The sequence below is a fragment of the Cydia pomonella genome, chromosome 7, assembly GCF_033807575.1.
Source record: "Cydia pomonella isolate Wapato2018A chromosome 7, ilCydPomo1, whole genome shotgun sequence".
Classification (NCBI taxonomy): domain Eukaryota; kingdom Metazoa; phylum Arthropoda; class Insecta; order Lepidoptera; family Tortricidae; genus Cydia; species Cydia pomonella.
This window is the reverse complement of record NC_084709.1, coordinates 16,712,478-16,729,551: the sequence shown is the minus strand read 5'-3', so window position 1 is coordinate 16,729,551 and position 17,074 is coordinate 16,712,478. Positions and strand designations below refer to the sequence as shown.

The following is a 17,074-nucleotide window of genomic DNA, read 5'->3' as shown; positions in this document are numbered from 1 at the left end:
AAATATTGAATTCAAGCTAATCTTCATGCATGGATAGATTCTTATGGAATAAATTTATCTGTTAATAGACATTTTCAGCTGTTCTATTTTTTATGCTAAGGAACATCCTTCAACTTTCCGTACTGATATGTCCCATATCATATTGCTTAGCTATATTATTTTACTTTTACTATTTATTTAATATTTTATTTTCTCTGCAATGAAACTGATATAATGGACGCTTACAAAAATATTTATTGGGCAATTTTCATGAAACTACCTAACTTAAAATATGTAACAACTTATCAATGTATCTTGTTTTGCTTATCAAATAACAACTCAACCGTATACTGCGCTTAAAAACAGCACGCGCGTTTGATCTACTTCGTCTGAAAGTTCATTGTCAATTCCTGTATCTTTCACAATAAAACAAGGTCATTTTTCTCGACAAAGGTGTAGCCTTCACCGAGAAAATTCAATACGCATTTTGAGCGCTGTTTGCCAACGAGTCAAAGTGGAAGACAGAACATTACCCCGGTTTTGTGGGCTTACGCTTCAAATTCAAATTTGTGACGCTCAACTCCACAATCGTAGTCTTACCAAATTTGGTTTCGTGATTATAACGGTTTCCCTTAAAATTAATTACATTAGTAGATAATTTATTTTGTCAAATAGGAATAAAGCTTTACTTTGATATGACGGCGCAAAATTAACATCCAGTTTAAATATCACTAATGCTTTTGTAAAGTTTTTAAGAGTGGTATTTTATTGGAAAAAAGGTTCCATAAACCCCTCATGGTCTCGGAATGAAAGATTTAGGGAGTTGCTCTTGACCCCTTTAATAGTGGCACCGAGAGGAACGGTCTTCAAAGCGTTATTCAATAAAATACGTGATCGGCGTGCGTATGTGTTCCGGCTCCCGTGTATAAACGCTGAATATTCCATGATGATGGATACCGTACTGTTATATTGGTTCATCGCTTTTGAATTGGTTTGGTCATGAAAACGCGATTGCCATTATTTTTGTATACCTACGCTCACTCTATTATAATTGAGATTTTATTATTAATTGACACTAGGGAAATTGTTTTTGTGCCAATGTCTTGTATTATAATATTAATGCGGTCTCGGTAATTACCTTTGTCTCTCTATGTGTCTATGTCATGATGACACGCAGATTTGTCAAATCTAACCTTTAATAACATGACAATACGATTCAAGGCCCGCGCCTTTGGGAATAACACGATCTACACCTCTTGAAACTTGGTACCTATGTCTTAGTCTTACTCCCGGTGAAGGACATATATATAGTTTTTTTTTCTTTTATGAAAGCAAACAGCCTTTTACAAATATATCTAAAATTACCACCACAAAATCATCAAGAAAGTCGTCATTCTACGCAAACGAAGTCACGGGCAGAAGCTAGCTGAATATAGACATTTAATTGAAGAACAAGAAAAACATTCTTAGAATTCCCATGATCTGTACAAAAAAATACTTCATGGTTATTCGTAATAGGTATTACTAGTCGACTAGGTCAGGTGTCAGAAAGAAGCTTGTGTAAAATTCATCCTGGTAAAAGTATATCGGTATTGACTTGTGTGGTGTATTAACGTACTTACACTATTACACTGTATTAACGTACTCAGTACTAGTAACGTGTGTAATTTGTATTATTTTAACATTTTCCTTGGATTTCCGGAAGTTTGATTACCAATTAATTAATTAATTGAAAGCAAGACAATTTGAAATTGACGTGCAGTCGCCATTAGATAATATATCGGAGCTGACAAGGCGCTCAAAAATATCTGAACATGGACTTAACATCGTGTACTGGACTGGACTGGATAATGGACTTAACATAAAAGACGTGTGTTGTTTTCAGTATTTGTGATCACCTTGGCCTCTCCAATATATTTGCTAGCGACAGTACATTACAATTATTAAAAATTATTACTTAACAGATTACACATACTCGTACTCACTCAGCTGTACTTGCTTATTATTACGATCCCTTTGTTTTCTTGCTTGTTGCTTACTTACTATAGATAAATATAAGCACTTTCGCATTCATGCCAGAATGTAACAAATACGTTTTCACAGTGATAAACGAGAAAGGTACGCACCGTCGTGCCGATATGTTTAAGGCAGTAACTTAAGTTGTAAAAAATTACTTGCCAGATTTGTGATTGCGAGTTCCGGACGTGTGACTAATGGCGCCCGCCGTCCTAACTGGCACTTAAATTAGTTACCAACTTCGCGGCTATCTAAACAATTTTTAAACGAGAAACTTTTCAGTTTAACTGCATTTCAGATTCAGGACAAACTTGACGGAGACTTGTTTTTTGAGAATTATGTTTCAAGGATTTTCCAGGAAGAAATTGGTGAGGAACGTGATTGTGTGTGTTTACTATTGGAAAATAGGAACTCCTTAATTTTATTGTCTTTGATTAGTGCGATAGTTAATCCTGAAATAAATATGTGTGAATGGATTATATCTGTTGGAACTAGTTTTAAGGCTAAGCCTTTCTAACCTTTTCGGTAGTGCCCTGTCTACGAAGCAGGAAGTCCCGGGTTTGAATCCTGGTAAGGGCATTAATTTGTGTGTTCATCAGTTTCGTCACGAATGTTTGTTCCTGAGTTATGGATGTTATATATATATATATATATATATATATATATATATATATATATATATATATATATATATATATATATATATAGGTAGTAAAAGCTTTGCTTAGAGTGGGGCTAGGTCGATCTGAGTAAGATTGTCCCCAAAATATTTATTTATTTATTTACATCCAGCCTTAAAACCTAAAGTTTTTTTATGTTAAAGTTTGGTATGTACAAATATTGTAAATTGTGTGTAATAGTTTTGCCCATAGTAAATTTGACAGAGATGAATATATTTTTCCTCAGTCTCCTGCTGACCACGAACACTGTGACGAGTTTTAAACTTCAGGATGTATTTTATATTCTTATACGCGATATAATCCGTTTATATAGTTTTTGTAAATTGTATTCACAGTATGTTTTTTTTAAATATTTTATATTTATTATAAAAACTATTTTTCAATGTGGGTATATAAGTTTTTATTTACAATAAAAATATACAAAATGGATATAGTCGTGCGTACTCTAACTAGCATAAATCTAAAATAGGCCCTTGAGGCATTTTACCAAGAATGCTGGCGGCATTTCCTCGTTGTATCGCAATACTGATACGTTGTGCGTGGAAGCTGCCAGCTCTTCGGTCACCCATAACCATTTAAGAACCAAATTCTCAAATTTAGTATATATTTTAGGAAGTATCATTTGCAAGATTTCATAACTAAAACTTGGAAAATCGAAACAATTTTATGATTCACAATTTACAAATTCAGGGTCAGTTACACTTAACCATCTGTCACCGTTAAAAGATTCGCTTAATTTTATAACTAATCTTTTTGTTTTCCTCTATTGAAATCTAATATAAGATCAACAGCAAAAAAGTTCCGAGCACTTGCCACTCTTGTTTACTTTTTTGCTTGCAGACATTTGCCCTGAAGCGAGATCTAACCCTATATGTGAATGAAAGTAAAATGCTAGAAAATCCAGACGCAATAAGGAAATATTAAAAAAAAACAAAGCTCATAGATTTTAAAGTAAAAAAACCGGCCAAGAGCATGTCGGGCCATGCTCAGAGTAGGGTTCCGTAGATACTCTTCCGTCATAATAAGCTAAATTGGAGCTTAAAGTATAGTAGATTGAACAACCAAGGGATGAACTGTGGATGTACGTCTTTTTACTATGAAGGGGAAACTTTTTGCGATAACTCAAAAACAGCTAAACTGATCATGTCCGCTATAGTTTTCATTTAATGTCTTTCTTAAGCTCTACTTCCACGATTTTTTTCATATTTTTTGGACCTATGGTTCAAAAGTTAGAGGGGGGGGGACACATTTTTTTTCTTTCGGAGCGATTATCTCCGAATATATTCACTTTATCAAAAAATGTTTCTTAAAAACCCCTATTAGTTTTGAAAGACCTTTCCAACGATACCCCACACTCTAGGGTTGAAGCGAAAAAAAAATTTCACCCCCACTTTACGTGTAGGGGAGGTACCCTAAAAAAATTAAATTTTTAGATTTTATTGTACGACTTTGTCGGCTTTATTGATTTATATATCCATGCCAAATTTCAGCTTTCTAGCACTAACGACCACGGAGCAAAGCCTCGGACAGACAGACAGACAGACAGACAGACGGACATGGCGAAACTATAAGGGTTCCTAATTGACTACGGAACCCTAAAAAACACATAGAATTCCACAGGGCCTAGATGGCTTAGCCAAGGGCATAGCCAAGATCGATCGATTGCGCTGTAACGAACGAAACGGTAATGTCTCTCTCACTCTTCCATATCAGTGCAACCGAGACATTAGCGTTTCGTACTCTACGGTGCAAACGATTAGCATCTTGGCTAGGCCTCCAGTTCGGATAGTGTTTCGTAAATTTAATTAACTTAATTTTATAAATGGCTATAACCGGGGACGGTTAATAAGGGTCCTGTGTTTTACGCGAAAACAGCCGTAAGGGAAAAGAACACTCACTGGAAAAACTATTGAGGTCGCGCGCACGTTGCATCTCAAACGCATGCCGGAAACGAACTATTGATATGGCGCACGCGAGGTGATTGAGTGATTGATTTAGAGTGAATGTGATGAATGGTGAGTGTATGAAGATTAAGGGGTTCACAGACGTGTGTATGATGAAGGTGTGTCTACACGTCTGTGTGGAATTGTAGGTTAAGGAGGTGCTACAGGCTCCCCCTTCGGGCCATGGGGACGTCCTCGCCCATGGGCCGACTCACAGGTTGCTTCTTGCGTGGTCTTCCTCTCTTCTTCTCACCAGCTGCAGGTGTAGTAGGAGTGACAGGTGTGCGCTTGGGCGGTCTACCTCTCTTGCGTTGTGGCATGACGGGTTCTGCAGGTTCATCACCACTCTTCTGATGGTATGTTGTCAAGTCTGATACATGATACTTACCAACAGTTTCACCATTGTTTGTTATTAAGTAGGTAGTCGGACTGACCACCTTTGATATAATGTATGGTCCGTCACGTCGGGGTGCAAATTTGCTAGTTATGCCTTTTGTTTGGTTACTTAAAACGTGTGTTTTCAAGAGGACCTTGTCTCCAATGTTAAAATTTTCATGAGGTCTACGCCTTTGGTCTGCATAGATCTTTCTGCGATTCTGTTGTTGGAGATTGTGTTCTTGGGCTTCGGCGAGGTTGTCACTGAGTCTCAACAGGTAGGGCGTTATCTGGGGTATAAAATTCTCAGCTTGGATAACTGCCCGTAGATCATGCTTATTCTCTATGGGTGATCGCATCTCTCTCCCGAAGGCGAGGTAAGCAGGCGACTTTGCGGTGCTTTGGGTGACAGCGCTATTCATGGCAAAGCGTACAGCAGGTAGGGCACTCGGCCAGTTGGTGTGGTTCCCCTCAACTATGATGGCAAGTTGACTCTTGAGGTCTCTGTTCTTTCTCTCTACTGGGTTTGCTTCTGGATGGTAAAGAGGTATCAGATTCTGCTGAACTCCTAAGGTGTGCATAACTTTCTGCATGACCTGGGACACAAACTGCACACCATTGTCAGATATCACTCTCCTGGGAAATCCATATCTGAGGAAGACTTCTTCAACCAGGGTTCTGGCGCAAGCTTCTGCTGTTGCTGTAGTCAATGGGAAGAGCTCAACCCACTTAGTCGCAGTATCCTCTATAATGAAAATCCATCGTTCTTCTTTTTCCCCAGTAGGTAAAGGCCCAAATAGGTCCATTGCGAGAACCTCAAATCTCTGAGCTGGTACAGGGGTCTGCAGTAACCCTGCAGGCTTCAAGTTGGATGGTTTGTAGCGCTGGCACTCATTACAATCTCGTACATATTCTGTGATATATCTCTTCATACCGGGGAAGTAATACCTTTTACTTACTCGCTGGTATGTTCTTTCAACTCCCATGTGTCCGGCTGTAGGAGCATCATGTAGTTCCTTTAGGATCTCCTTTCTCATGGACTGTGGTATGACTAGCTGAGGGTCGTCACTCTCGACGTCAGGGTTAAAGTGGTATAGCACTCCCTGTGACATATAGTAGCCTCTCTCAGTCCAGCGTGTAGCAGCCTCTATGTTGTCGTTTTCAAAGTCCCTGGCAATCTTCCAGATTTCTGGGTCCTCTGCTTGTGCGCTCCGTAGGTCTGTAGGTGACATGTGTGGTATATCTACTATGACGGTGCATAGGTTACAGGCATCTTTAGTAATATCATCACACACAGGTCTGCTCAGGGTGTCAGCAACAACATTCTTGCTTCCGGGTTGGTACTCGATTTTCAAGTTGTAAGCCTGTATCTTCAGAGCCCATCGCGCGAGGCGCCCTGTAGGCGTCTTGAGGGTTAAAATCCATCGTAAAGGTTGGTGATCAGTGACGAGGACAACTTCTGAGCCTTCAATATACCCACGGAACTTGTCAAGGGCCCACACGGCTGCTAGAGCTTCACGTTCTGTGGTCGTGTAATTCCGTTCGGCGCTCGTAAGTAGTCTGCTCGCATATTCTACAGGTCGCTCGTCGTAGCCTTCTCCTTGAAGCAGGACCGCTCCTAAGGCGTATGCACTCGCATCAACTCTGAGAATAAAACGCAAAGTATAATCAACCTGCCGTAAGATTGGGGCAGATGCCAGACGTTTTTTCAACTCCTTGAACGCGTTGACTTGATCTTCTCCCCAGATCCAGTTCTGGTTCTTTTTTAGTAACATTGTTAGTGGTCTTGCTATCTTGGCGAAATCTGGTATGAATTTCCGAAACCAGGAGCAAGTCTGGATGAAGGTCTTCAAATGTTTGTCATTGTGTGGTTCCTTCATCTCGTTGACGGCCTTAGTTTTCTCACTATCAGGTTGTATTCCATCAGCTGACAGAATGTGTCCGAGGTATTTCACCGATTCACATGCAAATGTGCTCTTTTCTCTGTTCACACGCAGCTTGAACAGTTTGAGTCTCTGAAATACAGCCTCAATATCTTCGAGGTGTTTCTCAAAACTGTCTGAGAGGATCAGGACATCATCAAGGTAGGCCAGTATTGTCACTTTGGGGAGGTTGGAACGAAATCTGTCCACTAGTCTTTGGAATGTCGATCCAGAGTTTCGGAGACCCATTGGCATCCGCTTGAAGCGGTACATCCCGAGTGGAGTCACAAATGAAGTTTTATCACGATCTTCTACTGCCACTGGTACTTGCCAATATCCAGCACAAAGGTCCAAAGCGGATATGTATTTAAACTTGCCGGTTCCATGTAAAATGTCATCTACTCTTGGTAGTGGGTATCGATCGGGCTTGGTTACCGCATTCAGCTTTCTGTAGTCAATGCAAACTCTTATGCTGTTGTCTCTCTTTGGTACCAGTACTACAGGAGCAGACCATGGAGATTCGCACTCCTCAATGATATCATCTTCCAGCATCTTCTCCAGTTCCACTCGCAGAGCTTCTTTCTTAGGTTCTGGTAATCTGTAAGGTGGCACAGAGATTGGCTGTATATTTTTATTGATCAACTCAATATGATGGACGGCATAAGTAGTTGGTTCTCCCCCTAGATTGAAAGTATCCCGATAACGGTCAAGGAGTGAAGACAACTTGTCCCGTTGTTCACTATTGAGTGTAGTGCCTTCATTATCACGAAGTGCCTGAGATGTCTCAATAGGTTTGCATGCAGCTATGGCTACTGTTTCATCTTCATACTGCAGTTCATACTGAATGTCCGGTTCACCTCTAAAGCTCCAGGTATGGTTATCAAAATCAGTCTTCAGTCCTGATCTGAATATGAAATCCATACCTAACAAAGTTTCATTATCAGTAGCGTCGGGGAAGATTATAAAACTCATAGGTATAGGTTTACTTTTTAAGACAACAATAGTGTCTATGGAGAGTATCTCTTCTACTACGGATCGACCTTTAGCATACTTAATATTTAAAGTGGAAGGGGTAAATGACTTACCACAGTTCTTCATTAATTTGTATAGACTTTCACCTGCAACACTCCTCTTCGCGCCCGTGTCGACGACTGCACGACCTTCGCGTCCACAGACGGTAATGGGAAGAATAGGTCGTGGCCTGTCAGCTTGTTGTCTCAGTAGAAGGTAGTCGCTTGGTGTAAGTGTAAGTGTATCTGTGTGTGTGTATATCTCGCGCGCGCACATATCGACAGGCGTCGTAGCCTCCGTCGTAGCAGATGGATCTTCCGTAGAGAATGCGCAGAATGCAACACTCGTGCCACTCCCCGCAGCGCCGGAGTCTTGCTTGCATCGCGGGCAGTTGGCGCGTATCACGCCGGGGGTTCCACATCCGTAACACGAGAACTTTTCACTTTTTGCAATGTCACTATTGTCGGTAGGAGTAACCGCCGTATCAGAACGTTTCGCGAGTAGCCATTTGCAATTATCTTTATTATGTCCGAATAACTTGCAATAATTACAAAAACGACTTGGTTTTGGTTTCGTACTAGAGTTCGTATCGTTCGGCACTTTATTTTCGCTTGTAGCACTTTGTCGCGTAAAGGTTTTTTGTTTTAATTGTTTACTATCGGAAAACGTGGTATTTGTTGACTTATTTTCGGGATTTCGGTCGTTAACGTTATTTCCTACATGTCGAGTGACAGATCGGCCATTGACAGCGTTGACGTTGACGTTTGGCACATTCGCGGACGTCGTTCCATTCGTCTCGTTCATTTCGGCCAATGAATCTTCGACCGATCGAGTTTTCCGTAGTAGATCGTTGAACGATGTGACGCTTTCGCGAGGGACTCGTTTCCGGATCCGCCGGTTTAACAAGCCATAGACAATGTCGATTTGAATGGTTTCCTCTAACGAATATGGCAGCTGAGCTATCAATGCACGAGTTTTACATATAAAAATTTCTGTCTTTTCGTCACTTTGTTCTTCTCGAAATATCTCTCGAAATATGAGGAAAGGTGCTTTCCGTTTGCCAAATGCATGTTGTAGGTCGGCAATGGCCTCGTTCCACGTTTTGACGTTTTTACGAACACCATTCCACCACGTTGCTATTGATATGGCGCACGCGAGGTGATTGAGTGATTGATTTAGAGTGAATGTGATGAATGGTGAGTGTATGAAGATTAAGGGGTTCACAGACGTGTGTATGATGAAGGTGTGTCTACACGTCTGTGTGGAATTGTAGGTTAAGGAGGTGCTACATGGCTTATTTTTTTACAATGAACAAAAGCAAGTGTGCAACTTATGTGTTATAAATTTGTAACACAATTAACAACAATGCGTAGGCATCATTACAAGGATAATTATTTTCTGTTACGGAATAAAAGTATGTTGTTTTAACGCGAGCTGAGATTAAGTAATTTCAAGACATTGCATAAAATTTACTTCAGTTTTATTTATTTATAGTTGTAACAACGGATTGTTTTATTATTGTGTTGGGCTAAATCCAAGTCAATCGCATTATCATAAATCGGGCGGGAGTGCACGGCGGCTCGTTGGCGGGCGGCCAGGCTGCAAGCTGATTCTACAAAATGATGGCTCCCGTTGACATGACTTGACGCAAGCATTCGGAGACCCTTCAGAATTGTGCAACTTAGCGATTCACTAGGTCAGCGAAGTGGAAAAATCGGCACCCTGGCAGGTTTTAACAAACCTGACGGGGCGGAAATAATAAACGATTGAACTGATTGATCGTTTTATCATAGAAAAGATGCCTTTGACGTTTATTTCACCCTTTTAATTTTCATCGCACTGATTGGCAGTAGGTAGTATTAAGAAAAATGTTTTTTTTTACTCATAATGATAAAGAGAAAGTTGAAAACTATACCAACAAGTTATGTGATTGAATATAATTGACACGTTTTACGTTCCTAATTAGTAAGGTTTTATATTCATTTTCATAATTTACTTGCGTATTAATCATTGCTCTCATTCTTAAGTGTACCTACATATAACTAACTCATTGCCATTTTTTTAATAAACAGGTCTGTCCTATTTGTGTTTCTATTTTATTTAAGCTTTTCTTTCTTTTTTAAGCAATTTAAACGGAAAAACTAGAAATTCGCGGATATTCTCCTCTCAACTTTGTCTATAACAAGTAGCCTATCACGGTTGTCGGATTTCGGCACGAAATGTCACTAAAATAGCTGAGGATACTTTGGGAACTTGGGAAAGGATACTTTTAATTAACACGCTTATCTACCAAGCGTCACATTTTTAAATGTGTGTTTAGTTGACCGACAGTTTAGGTTAAATCAAACCTTAGCAAATGTTTTGCTGGCATACTAAAAGTAATTCTAAAATAAACTATAACGCAAAATCACAAACAATTAAAACAATAGGTATTATGTATAATTTTTGTATGCATTAATATTAAAAATACATATATATGCATTTTAATGACTATTTTATATTTATGTGTATATAGATTTATGTGTATGTTATAGTTTGCGTATTCATACTACTGGTTTTGTACTTTTTATTTTACTTTATTATTATTTATTGTTCTCTTCCTACTTTTATGTGTATCCAAAATTCTCATATTGCTACCTATACTGTCCATATTGATTTGTCTTTCACCTGTTAGTGTTTAATCCTTTCGCATTTTTTCAAAGGTTACCTGGAAGAGATCCCTTTTAGGGATAAGTTTGCCTTTGTACATAAAAATATTTTTTTTGTTTTGTTTTGTATTTATGTGCAAAAAGTGACATATATACATACATACTCACGTAAGAAATATTTAAAAAGAAATAAGATTTATCTTTTATTTAAATTTGTTATTCATTACTTAATAAGTATATCATCGAATGGGGCGCCGCCATAATGTTTTACTTATTGATACATCCACATGGAAATTAAATGCAAGCGGGATCGACCGTAGGCTCGGATATTGCACGTTCACACACCCGCGGAGCCCAGAATTATGTTTAGTATGCCGACGATGCTGTGGCTATATTTCGTGACACACCTGGCCAATTTACTCTACGAATTTTATTGTGACAATGGTTTGCTTTGAATATTAAAAGCCAAGCGTAAGAGAGTATAAATATTCTGAAAAAGGTTTCCGTAAAAATATTCCAAAATTCAGATTACTTATGTTAATCCTTGTAATACACATAGAAGAGCAAAGGGTTAAATCGGTTTTAAGGTAACTTGATAACCCCTTTGTCTTAAGTTTCTTTTAAAAATGTTATTATCTAAAGCGAAAATGAGACAAGCGGCTTTATTTACCCAGAGCGCGCTCAATCCCTCGGTCGCCTAACTATTACACAACTAAGTAACTTTGCAGGAAAATTTCAAGATTAAATCTCGTGTAAGTTTGTGGTGTCGAGAAAATACCACAAATATTAGCAAGGTATCTGCGAAGAATTATTTAGTTAACACGATAGTGGACGTCGGCTTTTCCATACAAACGTAGTCACCATTTTCCTTGCTAGATATTGACTTTATGGAAAATATTTTACCCAACATTATCTATGCCCCATCGTTTGACTTTTTTCGAGTTTTTGATTAATGATTAATATCAAAAGTAATGAACGAAAAAGAATTTCTATCAAATTTTTTCAAAGTTCCTAACTCTTAAAATAATTTAATAGCTGTAGTTAATATAATATATGTACATCAAATTGCTTAAAAATATTTCCTTAAATTTTAATATTCAGAGAGGAGAACGAGGAATACGTTTGTATGGAGAAAAGGGCACGTGACTTTGTCTCCTTTCCTCTTAATAGGTACTAAATAATTGTATGAGATATACATATTTTTAAAATTTGCATGTCGCCTCCGCCTACGACTTCGTCTGCGTAGAAGACATTAAGTCATTATCATCCTAATTTTCACTTCTTAAAAAATTCTTGTTAGTTTAACTCTTCAACATTAAATGAATCTTTGTTTTAAATTTCAACGGTTTACCCTAAATATATGTACGAGCCTGTTTTATACTTACACTTGGATGTGAGCAAATTCAACTACCTCTCGCTGTGGAAATACTTGACGGGGTCCCTTATCTAGCAATGAACGGCACTTACCTGGTATAATAATTTACAGAAAATAAGATTAATAAATTTAAATTCTCCCTACTGAAATGAATACCTACCAATATTATTGCTTTGATAATGATCACAAACGTTCTTATAATTAATCTGAAATATTTAAAAGTACTTACTTGGTATGGAATACAGTACCGCCTACTTATTTAATTTATTTCATATTGAGGTATAAGCTCGCTTCTGGAATGCAATTAGTGCAAGTATTGCCTGAGATTTAATAACATATGCAAAAATATGAGAGGCTTTAATTACAATATATCAATACGCAAATACATTTAATAATAATTTATTTTGTACTTGTGTTTATAATTAAAAGATAATCAAATAATTGTTTGACATGATGCCCACGGCTACTTTCTATCACCTCACTGCCCGCCGTCGGCAGGGTGTTCATCCTCACACCCTAGAACCTAAATGGTCACGCACTGTCCGGTTTAAGAGGAACTTCCTACCGCGCACGCTCCGGTTGTGGAATGAACTACCTACCTGCCGAGATTTTCCCGAGGGTCTACAGTATGAGGTTCTTCAAAAAAGGAGTGTACAGATTTTTAAAGGGTCGGCAACGCGCATGTAACACCTATGGACTTGCAGGCGTCCATAGGCTACGGTGACTGCTTGCCATCAGACGGGCCGTATGCTTGCTTGTCACCGTCGTGGTATTAAAAAATGAGACGCATCGTCTTCAAAGCTTCTTTAAGTAGGATTTAATAATATTTAAAACCTATAAACATCGAGTGTTGAAAACTTTTACCCAACTTTAGGCGGCCAAAGTCACAGCGTAAGCTAGCTATAAAATATCTTGTAATATAATGCTAATGCAGGAATAACAAGGTAACAGATAAACATTCGGAATGCTCTAAAACTTGTTTGCCTAAGCGTTACTAAAAGCTAAGTTACATAGAATTTGCAAAGTTGTAAACTTAGGACTTGTTTGCCGGAGTTACGGCTAACTAGCAAGCGGCTAAATCTACGAGGTTTTTCTGAAACTTTATACAATTCTAGTAGTACCTAATACTTTACACACTTTACTTTATAAATTGTAAATAAAGACGTCTATTACAAAGAAGTGCTGATTCCGCGCCGAATTCGTAATGCGTTGGACTGGCAATTCTAAAATAAGTATTCGAATCTCACGTTGATGAATTTATGAAATATGATAAAATGGATAAACTTTTGACACTGACATATCCGATTCATATCTTACCTAGACCTATTTGACGTATTAAGTTCTAGACTGTAGAAATATTATATCTGTCTTTGGAAGAGTATTCCCTGATGGCAGGTAGGTACTTTTGGCGTGTTGTTTCATCCTAATTTAGTTTAATATAATTACCATAAGTTACATTCTCGTAGAGCCTTAAAAATCTGGTTAGATAATTAGAAGAGGTAAATGTTTTTGGAAAAGAAAATCGTTATTCGTAGGTACAAGAAATTTATTTGCATATCAATCAGCTTTCCTCTCGGGAAATGTGAAATAAAATTAGATATGACTTCCTGTAAACTGATGCGTAATTAATACATTTTATAAACTCGTACATTTTTTTACCATCGGTAATAATATTTTTTATCTATATATGTATATCCCACTGCTGAACACCAGCGGCGGTATCATGGTCGCATTTTTATCACTTGTTATGTCTGCATCACTTTCGCACTTACACGCTTATTAGAACGTGACAAGCATCATGACAGATGACAGACCTCTCATGCACGAAAAGTACCCTCTTCTTTCTTCCTATCCCTCTCTTCTCTTTTTTAACTTTTAAGCTATATAAATAAATAATTGTGTCTTGTCCACAGAGAAACCCGGATTACATCAGCAGCGGCACTTGCCGGAGGCACGGAGCGACCAGAGCCGGCGTTGACGTCTTCGTTTAGTTTTTTCAACTTGGTGCCGGGACCCACAGGGGGTAATGTTTGGAGACAAGTAGGCCATATTCATGGGCGCATGGTGAGGCTCCACACCATAGTGTGGCCCGGTGGTCGACTTGTAGCGCATGGCCAGTCTTCGGGCGCCCGCACCATATACCGCATCGTCACCGCCTTAGCACCACCATTTGTAATGGAAGGAGAACTAGACGAAGACGGTCAATGCTTAAGAGGACTCCCCTGCCATCGACCACAAACTTCCGATAAAGACAACCTCACCCTGGCTTTTAATGATTTGGAAAGAGATGATGATGACCATCAACCTACAGATTTTTTCTTTCCTACACCGAAACCTACGATTCTTCCGAAAATGGCTACTCACTGTTGCTATGGACTAGCGATGGATTTATTAGAAAATATTGCCCAGGAATTGGAATTTGATTTTCATCTATATCTAGTCGAAGATGGACTTTATGGATCTCGTAAGCTAGTGAGATCCTTTAGTAAACTGCATGAGTTCACAAACTTTTTGAATGATGAGCCCATGTTTACTATGTCAGAACACCTTAATTATCGAGCTCAGTTTCGGAATGGTTTCAAAGCCAATAGTAAAGAACAATATAGTGATCCAAATTATGATGATAATATAGACGAAGAGAGCCAGAAATGGAATGGAATTGTCGGAGATTTAGTATCTGGATCCGCCCACATGTCTTTCGCGGCACTCAGCGTGTCTGCGGCACGCGCAGAAGTGATTGACTTCAGTCAACCTTATTTTTATAGTGGCATATCACTTTTAGCAGCTCCGAACCAAAAGGCCGATATACCATTATTAGCGTTTCTACTGCCATTTTCAACTGAATTATGGATTGCCATATTTTTGTCTCTAAATGTGACCGCCATCGCGGTTGCTATATATGAATGGCTGTCACCTTTTGGTTTAAATCCTTGGGGCCGACAAAGGTCAAAGAACTTTAGCCTTTCTAGCGCGCTATGGGTGATGTGGGGTCTTTTATGTGGACATTTAGTAGCATTTAAAGCTCCTAAGAGTTGGCCTAATAAGTTCCTTATAAATGTCTGGGGTGGCTTTTCTGTGATATTCGTTGCCAGTTACACTGCCAATATTGCCGCTCTAATAGCAGGATTATTTTTTCACAATGCTGTTGATGACTATCAAGGACGAAATAACGTATGTAACACACACTTATATTGTGTACTAATGTTTTAAATTTGATAACATAAATATGTGAACATTTTGTTTTAGTGGCTTTCTTTGCGAGTGGGTACAGCAAAATCATCCATATCGGAGTACTACGTTCAAAGAGGCAATCCACAATTGGCACAAAGGATGAGAGGCTACGCACTTCAGAACATTGAAGAAGGCATTCAACGATTGAGGTATGATATAAATATTTGGTATACGATTACGGAATATCTGACTAATGGGTAATCTTTCGTTTTTATAAAGGCTTTTATTTGAGCTCATATACTCATACATATTTAAATCGCTTATAGATATTTTAAAAATAAGTACCTAGCAGTGGTTATATGGAATCATAAAACTTTCTGATTCAGTGTACTGTGGATTTATCAGTCAGGCACTTTATATGATTCAGTAGGTTTTATTTTATTTTCTGATTCAGCGCCTGCATCTGCATTTGAACAATTAGCACCATAAACATCCATTCAGACCACAGCTCTATTAACTTTTATTCTACGGGAAGGGTACTGAAACAAACATTCCACTCGTTATTATAAAGTCGTGTAGGTTGCGCGCGGCTCCGGAAAACAACACCTTATTCTTAATAGGATTGGTCTATTTTTTCCGTAATCGTCGTATCCTGGCGTTGGAGTTTATTTTACTTTCCATTTCGAGTTTTAAGGTTTCACTCGGGTTTTATTTTCGCACTTCGTGTTTATGAGGCAGGCCACGGTATTTATATTCACGGCCCGTAATAATGTTTAGCGTGCTTATATGATGATTATCATGTAATTTGATGGTACTTTCATATATGGTATTTGTGTATTTCAGGAATCGAACGTTGGACCTTTTGATAGCAGATACTCCTGTTTTAGACTACTACCGCGCCACTGATCACGGCTGCAAGCTGCAGCGGGTAGGAGACCACGCTTTCATAGAAGACACTTATGCAATAGGAATGGCCAAGGGATTTCCTTTACAGGTATATTTTGAATGTGGTTCTCCGTCTTGTTATATAGTCTTAGTTTTCGAACACTCTTATGTTGTCTGAATAAGCATTATAAACTCAAATTAAATTACTTTATCAACCTAATTGTGCCACTACTAAAATGCTGGGCAACGAAAGTGACGGATGAAAGAAGAGTGCACGCAGCGGAAATAAATTGAGAGAAGGATTGGATAAAGAATGTGTATATAAGGGGAAGTTTGAAAGTAGCACCGGTAGCAGAGAAGACAAGGAGTTGTAGGTTAGCGCGGTATGGGCATGTAATAAGGAGGGTTGAATGTCATATAGGAAAATAATGTTAGAGACTGTGGTTAGAGATGAATGTTGATGGTCGGAGAGCGGATGGTAGATCCAAGAAACGATGGATGGATTGTGTGAAAGAGGATATGAAAAGAAAGGAGTGAGTGCTGAGGTGATTAAAAATAGAGAAAGGAAGAGAATAACATGTTGTGCCGACTCCATATAACATGGGAAGGGCAGGCACATAGGGCAGGAATAAGAAGATAGGTAACTATTTTGTTAAGATACCAGCGGAAAAGTTAGTTTACGTTTGCTGTCGATCTAAAATGAAAGTTACTGTGTCAGATGTATAAAGTAGTGGAGGAAAGTTATTATACGAGTACCTATTTGTAGAGTTACAAGAAAGGGCTTTATCATTTTGCGAGCTTAGATGTACACCATATTAGTATTGCGGGCATTACACGTGACTAAAAAGTGAACAGAGGTATTGCGGGCATTACGGGTGACTGAAAAGTGAACGGTGATATAAAATATCTGCTCGTCTTGCCGAAGTCTAAAAATAGCACGAGACGTTAACGAATTCAACTTTTACGTCCTAATTTACGTATTTATTGCTCGAAGCACAGGAAATTATATGTGAGCTTAACTCGTAAGCATCTCATTTGTATCAGTTCCGAACGCTAGGAAAGCTAAAGT

The 17,074-nt window shown here is 38.6% G+C and overlaps 1 protein-coding gene across 2 annotated transcripts in view; it reads left to right on the top strand.

The window, feature by feature from the left end:
• The window catches only part of LOC133519996 (uncharacterized), a 185,044-nt gene that overhangs the window by 150,996 nt on the left and 16,974 nt on the right, over positions 1 to 17,074 (top strand). For both annotated transcript variants that reach the window (XM_061854228.1, XM_061854227.1), the window contains exons 8-10: positions 13,863 to 15,120; positions 15,196 to 15,329; positions 15,964 to 16,114. In XM_061854228.1, the coding sequence (XP_061710212.1) occupies positions 13,863 to 15,120; positions 15,196 to 15,329; positions 15,964 to 16,114 (1,543 nt within the window). The remainder of the gene's footprint in view (positions 1 to 13,862; positions 15,121 to 15,195; positions 15,330 to 15,963; positions 16,115 to 17,074) is intronic.